Below are 17866 nucleotides of genomic sequence, written 5' to 3'. Positions count from 1 at the left end.
CCACCCTGCCCGGGGAGCGGGGCAGGCGAAGGGCCCGGCCGGCGCCGCCGTGCCCGCGATGGCGAACTGCGGCTGTGAGGAGGACGGGGTAGGCGGGGCAGCCTGGAGCCCCGCCCCCTCCCCGCGCGCGCACCGTCTGTGTGGGAGGCGCGCGCGCCTGAGCGCGGGGCGGGGCCCTCGCATCCCTCAGCCGCCGCTCCCTCCCCTGCCGGCCCGGCCGCGGCGATCACCTGCGCGCTCCTCTCCCTTCCCGCCGCGGCGCCCTGCGCCTTTAAGGCAGGCCGGTCCCGCGTCACGTGTGAGGGGAGTATAAACAGGAAACTGGCCGGCCGGGTAGGTGGGGTGGGTTCGTTGGGGACTGTTTAGTGCGAGCGCCGGGTGACTTACGCCGCGAGCCGTCGCCATGAGCCGCGAGCTGCCGCCGGGGGAGGAAGAGGCGCCGGGAGGAGATGGAGAAGGAGAAGGGAGAGCGAGAGCCGGGGAGGGCGGCTGCTACCTGGCGCTCTGCGCCCGGCCCGTGCACTTCGAGAAGGCCAACCCTGTCAACTGCGTCTTCTTCGACGAGGCCAACAAGCAGGTGGGGACGGCGGCGGTTCCTCCCCGCGGGGGCAGCGGGAGGCCGCGCTCCGCCGTGCTGACAGGCCGCCGGGCGGTGTTTGTCGAGCGACGGATCGTCGCCTCAAGCCCTGGGCCCACGCCCTGCCTCGGGGCTGTGTGAGGGAAGAACCGCTGCCTTTTATCAGGGCCGAGCCCCCTCCCCGCTAGCCTGTCCTGGTGGGCGTGTGGGGAGACGGGGCTCCCGGCGGGTCCTGGGCACCTTCCTCCCCGTGCCTCGCATGGTTCGGCAGGCTGGGGTCACGGCTTCGGGCCTGTTGCCTCAGGCTTTCCCGTTGCTGCTCTGTTGCCCCGCTGAAAAGAGGGGTCTGGAGGCTCTCAGGCCGGGGTTTGGTTTCCTCCCCTTTCCTCGGCTGCTGAGCGTGAGGCTGGTTGTTCCCCCTCTGTGGAACTGCTGCGGTGCGAGGTCTTGCTGCTGGGTGGCTGGCTCAGAACCTGTCACCTTGCTAGAGGCAGTAGAATATTTTTTTTTTCCTCAAATGCATCAACATAGGGTTATTAGGTTGAATTTCACCTGCCTTTACTCTCACTGCTGTAAGGTCTTTCTGAAATTCTTCAGAGTCAGCAATTTTTTTCTATTCCAAATGCACCAATGTTACTGGCAAACTTTGTCACTTTGCTGTTAGCTTCATTTCTCTGACTTTTTTTTTTTTTCCCCTGTTTGAATTCCTAATGTTCAATATGTTAATACAAATTAATATTTGTAGCTTTATTTGTGGCTTGGACCTGAGTGGACAGTTTGCTTTTCATTTCTTGGCTTTAGTTCTTTTAAGTGTGTTTCTCCTTAATATCCCTGTGGGCTTCTGAGATTCAACTCAGTATAGTGAAAAGATCCACAGGCTTATGTAGATGTTGATACATTCCGCTAATTCCTGTAACCATTCTGTGACTTCAGCATTCACAGAATTGAAACATTCAAGCTTTCTTCCCCATATAAATGGCATGGTTTGCCACATGCAGCGTGGACATGATCAGTAGTATATTTGGAGAGGAGGAGAGTATTTCTGGGATGTGTTTCTTGCTGTTGTACTTTGTTCAGAATTGTTGTACTTTGTTCAGAATTATTGGTGTCCTTTCTCTTTATAAACCATAATCCTTTACTTACATTTTGAGGGCCAGTTGAAATAAGATTACTTAAACATGCCTGTCAGAAGACACTAAATCATAGCTTGGTATGATATAACTACACGGAAACTGATAGTTAAGAGCTCACTTGAAAGAAACTTACATGTTTTCTTTCTAGTCTAAAATAGTTTAATTTCCGATGTGTCTCTAAATCATTTGTACCCAGCATTGCAGTGACAATTTCCTATATGAACGGCCTTCTGAGAGATCCGTCCTTGCTATCTTCTTGTCTCGCAAAGATTAAGAGAGTGTTGCCTTCATTTTCTATGTACATCAATATTAAAAGTAGTTAAACTAAGTATTTATCATTCTAGGAAGGCTGTGGGCTTATTTGCAATTTTTAGTCTTGACACCTGTATTCCTGCATGAGCATACTGCACCAGCAGTATGGCTAGTATTACAAAACAATGTATCTGTTATTCTGAGACCTGATCTGTGTGTCTAGTGCTTCTACACATATAACAAGAACAAATAAAGCATCTGCCTGACTTTCTTTTTCTAAGCCAGTTAAAGTTTGTAACAGCATCACTTTTTTTTTAATGTTATCTTATTCCAGCTCAACAAATGGTATCGCTCTAGCAAGTTTTATACATGTGTATGTGCAGTCATGCTAAAGGAATTCTTTAAGTTGTTAGTGTAAGTTGGCTGAAACTTCTTAGGTACGTGCAAAACTGCAGATTACTATTACACTATTCCTATCTAATAACATGTTCTGACAAGATCAAGCTTCTGGGTTGTTGTCGCATCTCTTCCCAATCCCCAAGCTGACTTCCTTTTTGTTTTAAACAATGCCCTGGTGTCTCAGATACTTTTACTAGTACCAGATTTAGAAAAATGTTAAAAAAAAAAAAAAAAAGCTTATACAGACTTTTACCATTTTAACTTGTCCAGTAGTTCAGAGTATGCCTAGAAGACTGTTAGTGTACCATTGGAAACCTGTCAACTCTTAAGTAAACTTGAAACTCCAGAGGAAGAAATTGATTATTTACTGAATCTCAGTGTGAACTGGCAAATCTATGTAAGAACAAAAATCGTGTCTAGTAAAAGAATTAAAGGTATGGCTTATAGAAAAGAAAGCATGTTAAGGTTATGATTTTGAATAAGCTACAAATATGTTCAAACCTTTTTTTGTAGGTTTTTGCTGTTCGATCTGGTGGAGCTACAGGAGTTGTTGTTAAAGGGTTGGAGGATAGAAATCCCATTTCCTTCAGGTAAGGCACTTTCATCTTTGTTGTCTTGGGATAGAATTCTACAGTCTCAAAATGATGTGGTACTTAGTCCTGATCTAATTCAGGCATAAAGCTTATCAGTAGTTGTAATCATTTTTTTTTTTTTTTTTAGACATAATCTTGCAATTAAGATGGCATGCTTTGCCCTCACTAATTTATAGTCTTCTGGGGTGAAAAAAAAGTTACTAGGCTGTGGCTTTTTTTTTTTTTTAACAGCAATGTTTTATTAAAACATGCAATATATGTTGAGAGTTTGTGGGGATTCAAATTTGTGATTCCTACAGAAGCAATGACTTATCCAAGGATGCAGTTTAGCAAGTTAAACAAAATAAATGTGTAGAGAACCATGATTTCTGAATTTCATGCCTGTGATTCAAGCACAGTGTTTCCTACATTCTGTTTCTTGTTTCATCTAAACGGGCTTCTTTTATGTCTTCCATTTCTTGTGGAAACATTTTTTTTTTGCAGAATCAACAGTGCTTTCAATGAAACTACTGTATCTTTAGAAAATTACTTTATATATGCCTGTGTTAAGAGTGATGGCTCTTTGAACTCTGCTGTCCATATGTAAGGAAGTATTCTTTTACTCAAAGGTTGCTTCAGTTCAGATACAGATGAAGCGATTTGTAGTCTAGGTGTGTTTACTGTGATCTGTCAGATATTGCACAGGGCCTGTCCTGAAAGTTGCTATTTTTACATGACTACACTTGTCAACACATCCTGAGGGAGCTGAAAATACTCAGTGAACTTCAGGAGGTTCCACAGTTTTCCTGCTTGACTGACTAGCTTTCTCTTTGTCTGGACTTAATAACACATACTGGAAGTATAGCTACCTTGCTCATGTCAATTGTACCAAAGCTTGTTTGGTAAGAATACAATTTTTATTTTTTCAAATGGTGTAAGAACAGCCTCACTCTCCCATTAACGTGAGCAATTCTTCTAGAGGATGTGTCCTAATGGGGAAGCAAGTAGGCTTGTGTCTCTGTTGCCCAGAGAAGCTGTGGACGCCCCCCTCCCTGGAAGTGTTCAAGGCCAGATTGGATGGGGCATTGGGCAACATGGTCTAGTGGAAGGTGTCCCTGCCCATGGGAGGGGGGTTGGAACAAGATGGTCTTTGAGGTCCTTTCCAACCCAAACCATTCTGTGATTCTATGAATCAGCAGTAGTTCTGGGAGTAAAGGAGCTGATTGCAGGATGTTGGTGCATGTCACAGAACTCCAGACTCACTTGGACAGAACTGACAATGCAGGTTTGAATAGTCCCACAGTCTTCCAATTCCACATCACAGGCCAACAGAGCTGAGCATTTGTAGTAACTTCAGGTGCTAACCTTAGCCATATTTCTCTAATGGATGTGTTCAGGACTTCTGAAGAGTGAACTGCCATTATCTCATCTGAATTTTGAATCCTGTACTTGTCAGGCAACACTCATAAGTTGTATTCAAGAGCATTTGCTTTATGCTTTTTTTTCCTCTCTCATTGTTTTTTTGCGGGTATATTACAGAGTTCCGTAAGAAACTATTTTAGACTGTATTTCCGTAACTACTTTTTCTTTCCGTATAGGATGGAAGACAAAGGAGAAGTGAAGTGCATCAAGTTTTCCTTGGGGAACAAGATACTGGCTGTGCAGAGAACTTTGAAGAGTGTGGTAAGAAACCTGCACCCTGCAGATAGGGAATTGGAGCTGCAAATCTTCTACTTAGAGTACCAGAGTAGAAGCCTCTGAGACAAATGTTCAAGAGGTCTGGTGGCTAACAACAGCTGTAGTGAAAATTCCTCTACCATCCTGAAAGGCTGAACAGGCAACATTGTTCTCTTACTAGTATCATTTGAGAAAAAGTGTGGGGGGAGCCAACTTCTATAAAGAATTCCTTGGCAGGGGTGAAGTGGAATATAGTAAGTCAAGTTTTTCTTCTATATATCTCATCCAAAATAATTTGATAAACTAGTATCTGTTCTCTTGTATCTGTGTACGTATCTTGTCCGTGCTTCATAATTGCTAATATAATCCATGGGCATTTTTGCAGGATTTCTTGAATTTTATTCCAGATAGCCCTCAGCTAGAATATACACAGGAATGTAAGGTAAGTTAAATGACCCGAGCTTATATGCTTAAGTAAAACTGTAATGTTAGTTACACTGGTGACCTCTACTCTACAGCAGAACTAATCGAGATACCTTTCAAAACACTAGCATTTACTCAGTGAGATATGTAGTCACTACTAGCAATCTGAATTGAGGTAAATGAACAGATATTAGCAATACTGTAAAAAACTTCCTGATCCAGTCACTTTAATCCTTTCCTAGAAAGGACTGGAAATGCTGTGGAGGCAACAAATGTCAAGGTTTGGGAAGGAGAAGAGACAAAGTGCCAATGATACAGAAACAGTGGACAGGAATTATACTAATGCCAGATAGTTAATGTGGATGTTTTACCCTAATTCCACTGATCAGTGATAGTAGATTAAGTAGATCACTTATCAGTGATAGTGACAGTAGATGACTAGTTTGCATGCTGTTTGGTGTTTTTAAAGAACTCTTCTAGTTTTTTGATGATTATTTTAGCAGAAACAAGTACCATTGTCATTGTATGGTACTTTTCAACTTTTAACTAAGATAAATTACACTTTGGAGTAATTGAATGCTAAAGTAAATTTTTAAACATCTGATGTGCAAAGATCCCTTTATTCCTGTAGACTTTAAAGCCAGAGCATCCTCTGCTTCTTTATTTAGGATTATGTGTTCGAGTAAACCATTCTAGTAAAGCATTTATGGTAGTGTTCTGAGTGAAGTCATGACAAATATTTCCACTTAGTTCTTGATTTCTGTTCACAGAAGGAACCATCTTTTCATGTCAGGAATTGTTTGGATTGGCAGTATGATTTGAACCAGAAGAACTTGGTTGTATTCAGGGGAAAAAGAAAAAATTGGCTGTGTAATAAATGTGTGAATGTCACATCCTGCCAAAAATTCAGGTCATATGGTAGTTGTGTTCATACATAGTTTTGGGAGTCTTTACAAAAGTATCTGATGCATGCTGGGTATCTAATTGGCCAAAAGCATTAACAACAGTGACTGGATACCTAAATTGCCTTTGGACTGGCATTCTTCATTTAGTAATATTAGCTTATCTGAATAGTTAAATTTTCCAAGTAAAAGAGTATTCATTTGCTTGTTTGTTAAAAGACAAAGAATGCCAATATTCTAGGATTCTGCTGGACAAGTTCTACAGAAATCGTCTTCATCACAGATCAAGGAATTGAATTCTACCAGGTAATACAAATAACTTCTGTAGCACACCTTTAGAGATTTAAGAATGTAAATTTGGGACTGTATCTTTTAATTCCTTTCCTCAAGCTCTCTAATTGAGAAGGTGCACTACTGAAAAAAGAGATTCTGCTGCTTTGTTTGCAGACTATTATTTTTCTTTGAGAGGAATACATTTTTGGGGCAGAGGGAATTTATCATTAACAGGTTATTTAGCACAGCTAACAAAGGCCCTGTGTAAAGGAGCACTGAATTAAGCCTTGAGAACTCTAGATTAATAGATGCTCTTGGCTTGTATGGAAATGAGTATCTAAATACAGTGTGAAATACCACTTCATGCAAAACAAATCCGCTTTGGGGAGGATGTGTGCATGCTTAAAATGCAGCAAAGAACAGATAATTGACTAGTGATACCCTTCTGCAAATTGACAGCTTTCCACTATGTTGATCTCCTCGTCTTACTTCCTCTGTGTTATGTCTAATTACCTTTGCATATGTTTTTGAAGAAATCTAATGAGTAAATAGCCCTTTCTGACATTCACAATGAGTGATATGATAAACTTCAGAGGAAGCTGTGCACTTCCCAATAGTTGCAGTCCTGGAGCTAAGACGTGGTGTTTTACACAATTACTATTACTAATAACTAGTGTTAAAGAAAGTAACTGAAAAAGCAGCATTATTTTGAAGACAAGTTATTTAAGTCCTTAAAATGAAGAGAATCATTTTATATACTGTGTTAGTTCTTAAAAGATTAAGGAAGCTGGGGAGTGAAGGCAGCGAAGATATTATAATAACTTTTTAATAAAACTTCACTAGTTGTGTCAAGCTAGGTGTTTTCTCCATTATGGACAGAACTTATACCCAGACCTGGACGAGGTGGAAGACACAGCACCTTTCAGCTCTTTAGAATTTGAGGAGGATTCAATGTGCATTTCCTTAGCTATAGTATCATTGAGGCCTAAGCTGTAATTGTCAGGTTTATGATTTTTAATTCTAGCACTGTAAATACTCTTACACTTAACTGTTTCTCAGTTAACATTCCTAGCTACTGTGTAGTACCATTTATGCTGTTGGAATCCCGATGGTAATGTAATGCTAATATCTTGTGTTTCCAGGTATTACCAGAGAAACGAAGTTTAAAACTTCTGAAGAATCAGAGTATTAATGTCAACTGGTACATGTATTGTCCAGAGAGCTCTGTTATTCTTTTGTCAACCACTGTCCTTGGCAATGTCCTGCAGCCATTCTATTTCAAGGTAAAGGGATATGCTCCAAACTTTTCATTTTGTGTGCTTCCTTTTTTTAGGGTGCTGCTTCACTACTCTATATTTTTTTTTCTGGATTTCTTCCAAGAGGTGCATGTGTTCACATCCTTGTATGATAATAAGCAAAGGACAAAGCAAAAATCTATAAGGTAGTTCCTAGGTGTTGGCTTAATTTTAAGTAATTTGCTCTTTCTTACGTCCTTTTTGGAAAGAGATGTGTCCAGCTAATGTTGGACAGTTGACTTTGAGAAAGGAAAAAAAACCCACCCTGGTGACTCAATATTTGACAACTTAAATATCTTTCAAGAGATCTTTTTTCACTTAAGTATATGTTATCTACTTTTAATATGGACATTTGCACTCTGCAGTGTGATAATAAAGAAAAAAATAAGGGCCTTTCACTTGTGATTATAATTACAATCTTCCAAATGTGAGTGGATGAATTGGAAAAAGAGAGAAAAAAGGTAGCGCTTAAGAAACAACTATTGTCCCAAGCATGTTGTGGCTGACTTTACAGTATTTCTTTCTCTTGGTGTTCTTTCCTGTGGACAACACTTAAGGTTACTGGGAAAATATTTTTCTTTTTGGCTTGGAAAAAGTGTGTAGTGAAAGCTAGTATCTGTTTGAAGTTAATCATGCACTAAGATGATTTAAAAAATGAGGAAAAGAACTACAGAGTTCATCTTGCTTCTCTCGAAGGATTAGGAAGATTTCTCTGGTAGTGTAAGGGAAGCGATTAGAAAGAAGCTTATTCAAATAGGTTTCCTGTTTTGGGTTGATCTTGTGTAGGGTCTGTACTGGATCCTGAAATGATGTTCTCTTAGGTGGCTAGGTGAAACTTACTAGTCTCTCACAGTTTTCTTTTTAGGGACTTAGGTCATGCTTCCCCCTCCTTAGCGTTTTGTGTCAAGTTGTAGCTTGAAGCTAAATATTTTTTATTTTGTGTTCAGAAGGTAATCCTCAAAGATTTCGTGAGAAAGGTACTGTACTAAAATAATCTTTGAAAATAGAGCTCTAGCAAACAAGATATTTCTGTAGTGTTCACACTTGACATTCAAGAATGAGTTAATGAGAATAGGAAGTGAATTTCAGTAGAAGCTTTGGAAACTCTGAAAACTTAAATATAAATTCTATAAGAAAAGAGGAAGAGGAGAGAGGAAACGTTGGGCAGGAGCAGGGATATGCTCTGATGATGTGGTTTTGCCCCAGCTGGCAGCTAAGCACCATGCACCTGCTCACTCATTTACCCCCCTGGCAGGATGGGGAAGAGAATCAGAAGAGGAAAAGTGGGAAAACTCGTGGGTTGAGATAAAGACAGTTTAATAGGTAAAGCAAACACCGTGTGCACAAGCAAAGCAAGACAAGGAATTCATTCACCACTTCCCATGAGCAGGCAGGTGTTCAGCCATCTCCAGGAAAGCAGGGCTCCATCACATGTAACGGTGACTTGGGAAGACAAATGGCATCACTCTGAACATGTGTCCCCACCTTCTTCCTTCTTCCCCTAGCTTTATATGCCAAGCATGACATCATATGGTATGGAATAACTCTTTGGTCAGTTGGGGTCAGCTGTCCTGGCTGTGTCCCCTCCCAGCTTCTTGTGCACCCCCAGCCTGCTTGCTGGTGGGGCGGTGTGTCCCTGCAGAAAAGGCCTTGGCTCTGTGTGAGCACTGCTAAGCAATAATGAAAACATTTATATTATCAACACTGTTTTCAGCACAAATGCAAAACAGCCCCATACTAGCTACTCTGAAGAAAATTAACTCTATCACAGCCAAAAGCAGCACATTCTAGTATGAGGCAGATTCTGGTGTTAGCAAGAACAAAAGGAGACTCTGACTGATAGGGAGTAGGTATTTGAGAGTTGGCGTGTATTTTTTTGCTGGGAGAGTAGTCAAGAGAACTACTGTTTGACATCTCCAGGCCAGTTGTAAAAAAGATTTGCATACAAATTTGTCTTAATTAAAATGGAAGTGTTTTGCTAGCTGAAACTGATAGTATAAAATTAAGATGATAAAGCCACTAAAATTACAATACCAGAAGTATGTGCTTAGGATCACAGCTGGGAAAAAAGTGTCGAACCCTTTTTTCCTGTTTAACTATCACCAATGTTCACCTCATGGGGGTGCTATTGATACAGCCTTTGAGTATAAGTTACTTGAGACCTGTTTCTAGTCTTAACAATGGATTTCTTTCTTGGTTTTTTTTCTGTTTAACAGAGTGGAACAATGTCAAAACTATCAAAATTTGAAATCGAGTTACCTGCAGCACCCAAGTCCTCCAAGCTCAGCCTTTCTGAAAGAGATATTGCTATGGCTACAATGTATGTATCTAACTAATCAGGCCTTTCTTGGAAAAGTATGACAGTTTGGGAATGCTGAGGGAAGACAAGAACGTTAACGTAGTTGCACTTATTTCTTCTTTTAGCAGAGCTACTGCTGTAAAGTGCTTCAGTTACTGCCTCGAACAAAGCATCTAAGTAACTCTCTTAGAGCAAGGTGGGGAGGGGAAGCTAACTGAGAAGTCTTACATTAAGTTGTTCTTGATTAGTGCAGAAATTTTGCGAATGTTTCATTTTTGAACTGATTGATAGGTTGGCAGGGTTGCTCTTAGGTGCCTAACTTGCATGGGTATAGGCTGTGCATTGTGATTTATCAAGTGCTTGGTTTAGTCTTTTAATTGATTACCTGACTTAGGTAATCTCACATCATCTTTTAGGATAAAATATATGGCTCTAACAGACTGGTAGACCTTGTATTTGAAAATAATGCTTTAATCCTGTTGTCTTGTTAGATATGGCCAGCTTTATGTTCTCTATTTGAGGCATCACTCAAGGACTTCCAACAGCACAGGAGCAGAAGTAGTCCTCTATCACTTACCAAGGTAAGAGCAGAATGAAGAACGTTAGTGGCAATTCACATGTGTGTAAGAGATTTCAGCTTTTCTAGTTTAAAGAGGCTTACTGAACCAGTTCTCACCTCTTTTTCCACAGAGAGGGCTCCTGTAAGAAGACACATATTTTAAAGCTGAACAGAACTGGAAAGTTTGCACTGAACGTTGTGGATAACTTGGTGGTAGTGCATCATCAGGATACTGAGGTCTGATTTATTTATATTATGTTGTGCCTTACCTTTCAAAAGTTATGTGCAAATTTTATTAACAGTGCCTGTTAGGTCTAGAAAATATTTTTGTATGTGCTTAGTTTTGCCCAAAGCCAGAGTATTTGCAACAACAAAACCATTTAAGAGATTCTAAGTTATCCTTTTACATTGATGGGCTAACATTTAATCAGGGCTGTTGCTAATACCTGGTTTTTCATACACTTTTTTTTTTTTCCTTTTTAGTTTCCTATGATATTCTGCTGCTGCACTGTGTAGGCTTTTAAGGTGTTATACAAAGAAGTAGAGTGAAATTGGATACTAAATTATTAATCCTGGGAACCTCTTCTGTGACACAAACTTAGGCTCTTGTAGGTTGAAGGCCTGGATCTACAAAAACTTCTGTGAACACAAATGATCTTATGCATATGGTAGCATAGGTAAAACTTGCATGTCTGTAGTCTCAGTAGCTTGATCAATGGTAAAGCTAAAGTAGTACCTTGCTCTTAATATGTGGAAAGGCTTTAGGTTTTTGTATTATCTTCTCTTGGGCAGCTTCAAGAACTGGGACATGTATCTTGTTAGAATGATTAGTTGATTTTTCACTTGTAATTCATGTTAATTCTACACATTAGCATTCAACCCCAGGGCACTTATTCTCCAGCATTTCAGTCAAGCTATAAACATCTAACTATATAAACACAGAAAACAAAATCAGATTGAATAGGGTAGATACTAACAAATGAAATCATGCTTCATTACCACTGAAAGTGAAGCAAATTTCCACTGTGCAAGGCTAAGAATGTTATCCATACAGGGTAGGAGCATTAGTGACCAGAGTTGAACAATACTGAATGGTAGAAGTATGAGGGTATCTTAGGAAGACACAAAATTTTTCCTTTCAGTTCCTAGCATCCATAACTAATTAGTGAACTTGATATGAATCTCTTCTAATAGGGGTATAAGAGACCGAGAGAGATGTTTTAGCAAGGCCTGTAGTGATAGGTCCAGGGGCAACAATTTTAAACTGAAGGAGGGTACATTTAGATTGGACATGAAGAAGAAATTTTTTACAACAAGGGTGGTGACCCTGGAAGAGGTTGCCTAGGGAAGTTGTAGGTGCCTTATCATTGGATGTGTTCGAAGTCAGGTTGGACAGGGCTTTGAACAGCCTGATCTAGTGAGAGATGTCCCTGCTCGCAGCACATCCCTTCCAACCCAATCCATTCTATGATTCTAATGGAGAACACAAGATGGAAATGTGAAAAGCAGCCCAAATACATGTAAATGGATGGTAATTCATGTTTGTGACTACTAATTTCCTCCTCTTAATTGCAGACTTCAGTTATATTTGACATCAAGCTAAAAGGAGAATTTGATGGGTCTACTACCATCCATCAATTTGTACTTCCTCCTCGATCAATACAACCATATCAAATACCTGTAGCAGGTAGAACTACTATATAATAAATATGCTAACACTGTTATCAGTATCATCTAAATCTAACAGCTGGCATGCAAGAGTGCTTCAGTGTAACTGGTTCCTAACACTTCTATCGTACATATTTAGGAGAGGGTGAGGGAAGAAAGAAAAGGAATTGAGCACAAATTTTTGTTCCAAATTTGTGCATACTATAGAAAAGAAAGAGTTGCTGTTGAAGGTGTGTAATTCCCATAGTACTTTGAAGTGTAAAAGCAAAGGGAGGGCTTTTTAGGTTTTTTGTTTGTTTGTTTTGTGGGGGTTTTTGTTTTGTTCCCCCCCCCCCCCCGCTTGTGTGTGCTCAAAACTGCTTCCTTCTTCTCTGGCTTAAATCATGACTATTTAACTTCCTAAGTCACAGAAAAAGGCTGAAAGACAATCCAAGCTTTAAATCCAGTTTAGAAGCAATGCTAAGATCCATGTTAGTACTTCAGCACTTAAGATTCTTCTTGGATTATCTTTCTATCCTAGAAGTGTAGCAGATAAGTTACCCTCAAGCTGGAAGTAGCTAGAAATAATCTGAGCATACTTCCACTAGCATATGGCAAAGCAGTGTGGCTCTCTGTATAGAAGAGAGACTCTTCCATAGGAATGACTGCACCTTAAAAAGCTCTAACATCTGAATGTTGAAGTCACTAGTAGAAAGTATGACTGACAAATCTGTGGGTGGAGGTTTGTATTAAAGGTTAGGATCAGAAAGTACAAACCAGTCTTGCTTTTTAAGGAACTGAGGTGATTACATAAATACAGCATGTGGAATCTGTGTATTTAGAATTATAGTACTAGAGACAGAATAATTCTGCATGTATGATTTCACTTGGCTGAAAAACAAAAGAATTGTTTTGAAGAATGTTTCCCTTTCTACATGTCAGATTTTCTTTGTAGATGATCTGACTACACAAATGGGTATCTCTTTTGCCTGCATGCTGTAAGACTGCTAGACATGTTACAATCCATACTTGCCTTTCCAGTGTAAGCTTGTAGCATGTATTTTGTTAGTGTAGAACTGCCAGAACTCTCACCTGAAGTTTATTTTTCTGCAGGTCCAGCCTCTGTGACAAGTCAGTCTCCTGTTCCATGTAAGCTCTGTATCCTTTAAGTACTCTAAAAGTGCAGAAGTCTTACTGAAGCCTCATGCTATGTACCAAGCATAGAAGCAGCTAAGCATTTGTTACCTTGACCCATTAAGTCCAGCTTTAGCTAACTGTGCATATTTACCTCAAGACAAACTAGAATGCTTCATAAGAGACTTTAATGCTTTCATAGAGTTATAAATATGGAAATCAGTATTTTACATTAAGATTTCCCGGTCATTTGAGATGCTTGTATGAAATTATTGAATAGGAACACCATGAAACTGAAGCTACAATTCTAAGAATATGTTTCAAGACTGTATGAGAAGAGGGCTGCGATGGTAAATGAAAGTATGTTAATGGGGTCTGCTTCAGTACAGTAATGTGAATTGAGTAGCAGTAGCATAGAATCAATGTTAATATGGATGTTAGAACTTTAACATTTAGATTCTTCATCTTGGATTGTCTTTCAACCTGATATTATCATCAGTGCAAGTGAAGGTAAGTAAGTGGAGACTGTTTGACACCTTCAGTGTACAAAGCTTAAAACTAAAGTAACTAAGCAGATGTTCCCAGTGAGGTGACTAGTTTTGGTAGTGATAACTGATATCTTTACCCTCAAACTTGTAGTAATGCTGCTTTAAAACATAGACTGAGGAAGGCAAATAAATCATAATCTAGATGTGTTCTCACTTGAGGTGGAAAAGTTGGTATCTATGCTATACAATGTAAGCCAATTGACTTTTACTTCTTCAAATCAAGGTTACCTCTGGAGTCTTCAAGTGAAACTTGAACCTGTAGTTAACCTCTTGCTAGATAAAGGAAAACTAATGGATTTCCTTCTCCAAAGGAAAGAATGCAAAATGGTTATCCTTTCTGTATGCTCTCAAAGTAAGTTCACATGCTTTGTCTCTTGAAAATATAATACTGCTTATGAATAAATGTTCACAAGTTAACTGGGCTGTTCTTAGATTTGAGATCCCTTCTGAAGCTAGCTTGGTCCTGGACAATGTCAGATGCTGAGAGTACCCTCAGTCACCATCCTAAAGGAGTTAATTAACAGCATGAAAGAATTCAACTCCCTCCCCCTCATTTAATTAAAATATATCTGACAGCTGACTGTGTTTATTCTAAACTTCAAATAAAGTTTAGAATAGAGATCACCTTTTGAAAAAGACAACATTGAAGCCCCTGGTTACTCTTCCTCATAGTTCTTTGTTCTTTTTATCTTTTCAGTGCTCAGTGAGCCAGAAAGGGGATCACTGTCTGTGATTGCAACTGTTTTTGACAAACTGAATCATGAATATAAGAAGTACTTGGAAGCTGAGCAAAGCTATACTATGGTAAACCATTGTTAGCTATAGCAGCTTACAAAGATAGGAGGATGCTATTTGGGTTTCAAGCTGCAGCATAGTGAAGGTGAAACACCTGTTCTTTCCTGCTTAGGAAATGAGGCTGCCTCAGGCTCACGGTAGGTAGTCTACTGTGCAAGGGGCAACAAGACCTCCCACTGAGGACTCTTGTGACAGATGCTGCATAGTTCATCTGCAGCACGACAAGTAACAGAGAGAGGGTGGAAGCTCAAAGAGCAACTTGGAATCCATAACTACTACCATAGTTTCCAAACCATTGATTTCATGGCACAACATATGCAGCACTGATACATCTCAATTATTTCTGTTGAGCTAGTGAGTTCACATAGTACAGCCTCATACTAAATATCCTTTTAAAGCTGAGGGCCTGTGTCAACATAGTAAGTGTGATTCATCTCTTGAATTTGAGACATAATAGCAGCTACATTTATAACTTTTAAAAGCTGTTTTAATACAAAAGCCCACACTGCAGAGAATGCATCCAGTATGACCACAGCTGTGAATTTGCCCAGTAATAAAACATGTCTATAGTTACATTCTTAGAGGAAAACTGTTTCTATACAGATGAGATAGAAGAAAACAGTACAGTTTTAATCAAAAAGTTTTCTTTTAAAAAGGCTTTCTTCTTGTAGGTCGTAGAAGCAGGCCTGAGTAGAAGTAATCCACTCCTGAAGCGTCCAGTCCGCACTCAAGCAGTTATTGACCAGTCTGACATGTACACACATGTTTTATCTGTATTTACAGAGAAGAAGGTAAGTTAAAATTAAGTGCTAGTTTGGCAGCCATCTCACAGCAGCAAACAAGTTGACTGCTTGAAATAGCCTGCAGAAGGCTTTAGTGTCAGCATTTGGGCATCAAAATACCCATTCTTACAGGGTGGTCTTTAATAGGGGAAACTATGCAAGTTGTACCTAACACTTTTTTCTTGTCCAGGAAGCACCTCATAAGTTCACTATAGCAGTCTTGATGGAATACATTCGCTCTCTTAACCAGTACCAGATCGCAGTTCAGGTAAAGTACTTGCATACATGAAGTACCAAGTATATCACCTCACTCCATGAAGTTATTCAACTTCAAATTCAAAGAATTTCAAACGTGATCAAGACTGGTCTAAGTCCTATACAATACTACCTTCTAGAGTGTAAAACACTGGTATCGAGACATACCTTTGATGGTCTTCTTCCTGCATTCACAGCACTACTTGTATGAGTTGGTCATCAAAACCCTTGTTCAACACAACTTGTTCTACATGCTCCATCAGTTTCTGCAGTACCATGTGCTCAGTGACTCCAAGCCTTTGGTATGTAAAGCAAGTTGCTTCAATAAGCTAGTGAAGGAGGTGGGAGGTCTTCAGAATTTTAAGGTTATTTTTACTTTTGCCCTAGGCTTGTCTGTTACTGTCCCTGGAAAGCATTTATCCTCCTGCACATCAGCTCTCTCTGGACATGTTAAAAGTAAGCATTTCAGACTATAGTAACTCCATGTCACATGTGGGTTAGACTTGTCAAACAGCTTACCTGACCAAGCTTGAAGTGACTAGCTAACATCTCAGTCATTTTTTAGAAGCATAGTCTTACAGCTGTGATTGACTTCACAGAGACTTTCCACAGCAAATGATGAAATAGTGGAAGTTCTGTTGTCGAAACACCAAGTTTTGGCTGCCTTGAGATTCATCAGGGGTATTGGAGGACATGACAGCATTTCAGCCCGCAAATTCCTTGATGCAGCAAAACAAGCAGAAGATGATATGCTTTTCTATACTATATTCAGATTCTTTGAACAAAGAAATCAGCGGTTACGAGGAAACCCTAGTTTCACACCAGGTAAGCAATAAGTGGTTAGACCAAAAGGTACTCAGTTGTGCAGACAGAACTAAGGCTTGTTTTACTTCCACTTCAGCTGAGTCTGTTACAGGATAAAACTCTTCATGCATTCTAGCCTGTGTTTTAGGCTTACCTTTAAGCACAGTTCCAAAGTTAACTTGTCTTACTCCTTTGTATATTGCACCCAGGAGTAAAGAGACTGAGCCAAACAGGAACTTGCAGATTAAGCTAACCTGTTTGGCTTGTAGTTGCTTGCTTAGTTTAGCAAAGCCATTATCTCCAATTAATGCTTTCTCCTGAAGCCAGGAACTGGGCCAAGAAACCTTTGAGTTCAGTTGTCTATTTCCACAGATTACAAAAAATTCAAGGTCTGTTGTATACTGCAGTTCCTCTCACCACAAAACCCAAGCTAAACTGCTTGCACTGGCAAGATGTTCTTAATCACCAGATAGTCTGTAGGCTCTGAATCCCATTCCAAGATGATGCATCTTGACAGTGAAGAACTCACATGGTTATTAATCTGCTGGTTAGATGCAGGAACTAGATCAGACATCTGCTTCACCACAAGAGTACTTGTCACAGGGCTGGAGATACCTCAGTAGTCCACTGCTTTAAAATTGTTAAACTCCTTTAAGGCATTAAAGATAAGAATTAGTACTTATAAGTTGAGTTAAGTGAAGCTATGCTATCTTGCTTCTCAGTTTCTCAAAGTTAATGTTAACTTGTATTTTGCCCTACACCCCACTCCCCACCCCCCAGGTGAGCACTGTGAAGAACATGTCACCTTCTTCAAACAAGTTTTTGGAGAACAAGCTCTCATGAAGCCCACAACATTCTGAAAGACTCTTCCACTGAAATGTATAAACTTAATTTATTGCATTTAAGTAGATTTTTGAACTACAAAATTGCTATTTTATAATAAAGTATATACAAGACATTTTGGCAAATAGTTCTAAAAATATTACAACTTGTGATGGCTTCCCCCTAAAAATAGAGACAAAAATTGCATTGACCTGCATTTAAAATTAGTGTCAGTGGTTTAGCTGTCCGTTCTTGTACACATTACCTCAGTTTTCAATGAAAAGAGCTATTCAACTCTTAATACAGCTGGTTTAGGTTTCTAGAAGAAAGATGCAACCTCTTGAAAATAGAAGTGTTTTAGTATTCTTATTAACACATCTAGTTTTAGTAATATTGTTACATGAGCCACACGTAGCATTTCCTGAGTTTAAAGCTATGTCCAAAGCTGCAGCTGATATCTTCTAGTTGAATCTGTGCAGGAGTCAAGTCAGTGGTGGTTACAGTGTGATAGTCATTGAACATTGCTGCACTTCAGTTCTTAAGAGCTGGGTCTAAACCACAGTTCATGAGTCCACTGAACACTGTTAAAAACTAGAAGTAGAGGAGTCTCTCCCGTTCTGTACCTCTGGTCCTCTCTTGTGTGGCACGAGTTTTAGCTTTATTTACTGATGGGCCTGAGTGAGAGAAAAAGAGAGTTAGTCCAGAGTCTCAGCACTAC

The 17866-nt window shown here is 39.8% G+C and overlaps 2 protein-coding genes across 2 annotated transcripts in view; one reads left to right on the top strand and one right to left on the bottom strand.

Moving 5' to 3' along the window:
- The first annotated feature begins 141 nt into the window (after positions 1–141).
- Positions 142–17294, top strand: RMC1 (regulator of MON1-CCZ1). Its single transcript, XM_075744250.1, has 20 exons — positions 142–577; positions 2875–2951; positions 4532–4616; positions 4996–5052; positions 6155–6241; positions 7351–7491; positions 9720–9823; positions 10294–10383; positions 10493–10598; positions 11937–12048; positions 13122–13166; positions 13599–13652; positions 13914–14042; positions 14388–14494; positions 15157–15276; positions 15458–15535; positions 15720–15824; positions 15910–15978; positions 16122–16347; positions 17107–17294. The coding sequence occupies exons 1-20, from the start codon at positions 404–406 to the stop codon at positions 17184–17186; spliced, it is 2046 nt and encodes a 681-aa protein (XP_075600365.1). The 5' UTR covers positions 142–403; the 3' UTR covers positions 17187–17294.
- The window catches only part of NPC1 (NPC intracellular cholesterol transporter 1), a 28395-nt gene continuing 27728 nt past the window's right edge, over positions 17200–17866 (bottom strand). Inside the window, exon 25 of the mRNA XM_075744249.1 lies at positions 17200–17822. Coding sequence (XP_075600364.1) covers positions 17740–17822 — 83 coding nt within the window. The 3' untranslated portion in view covers positions 17200–17739. The remainder of the gene's footprint in view (positions 17823–17866) is intronic.

Source organism: Balearica regulorum, chromosome 2 (assembly GCF_011004875.1).
Source record: "Balearica regulorum gibbericeps isolate bBalReg1 chromosome 2, bBalReg1.pri, whole genome shotgun sequence".
NCBI classification, from domain to species: Eukaryota; Metazoa; Chordata; class Aves; order Gruiformes; family Gruidae; genus Balearica; species Balearica regulorum.
The sequence above is the reverse complement of the archived record's forward strand: the minus strand, read 5'-3'. Positions and strand labels throughout refer to the sequence as shown.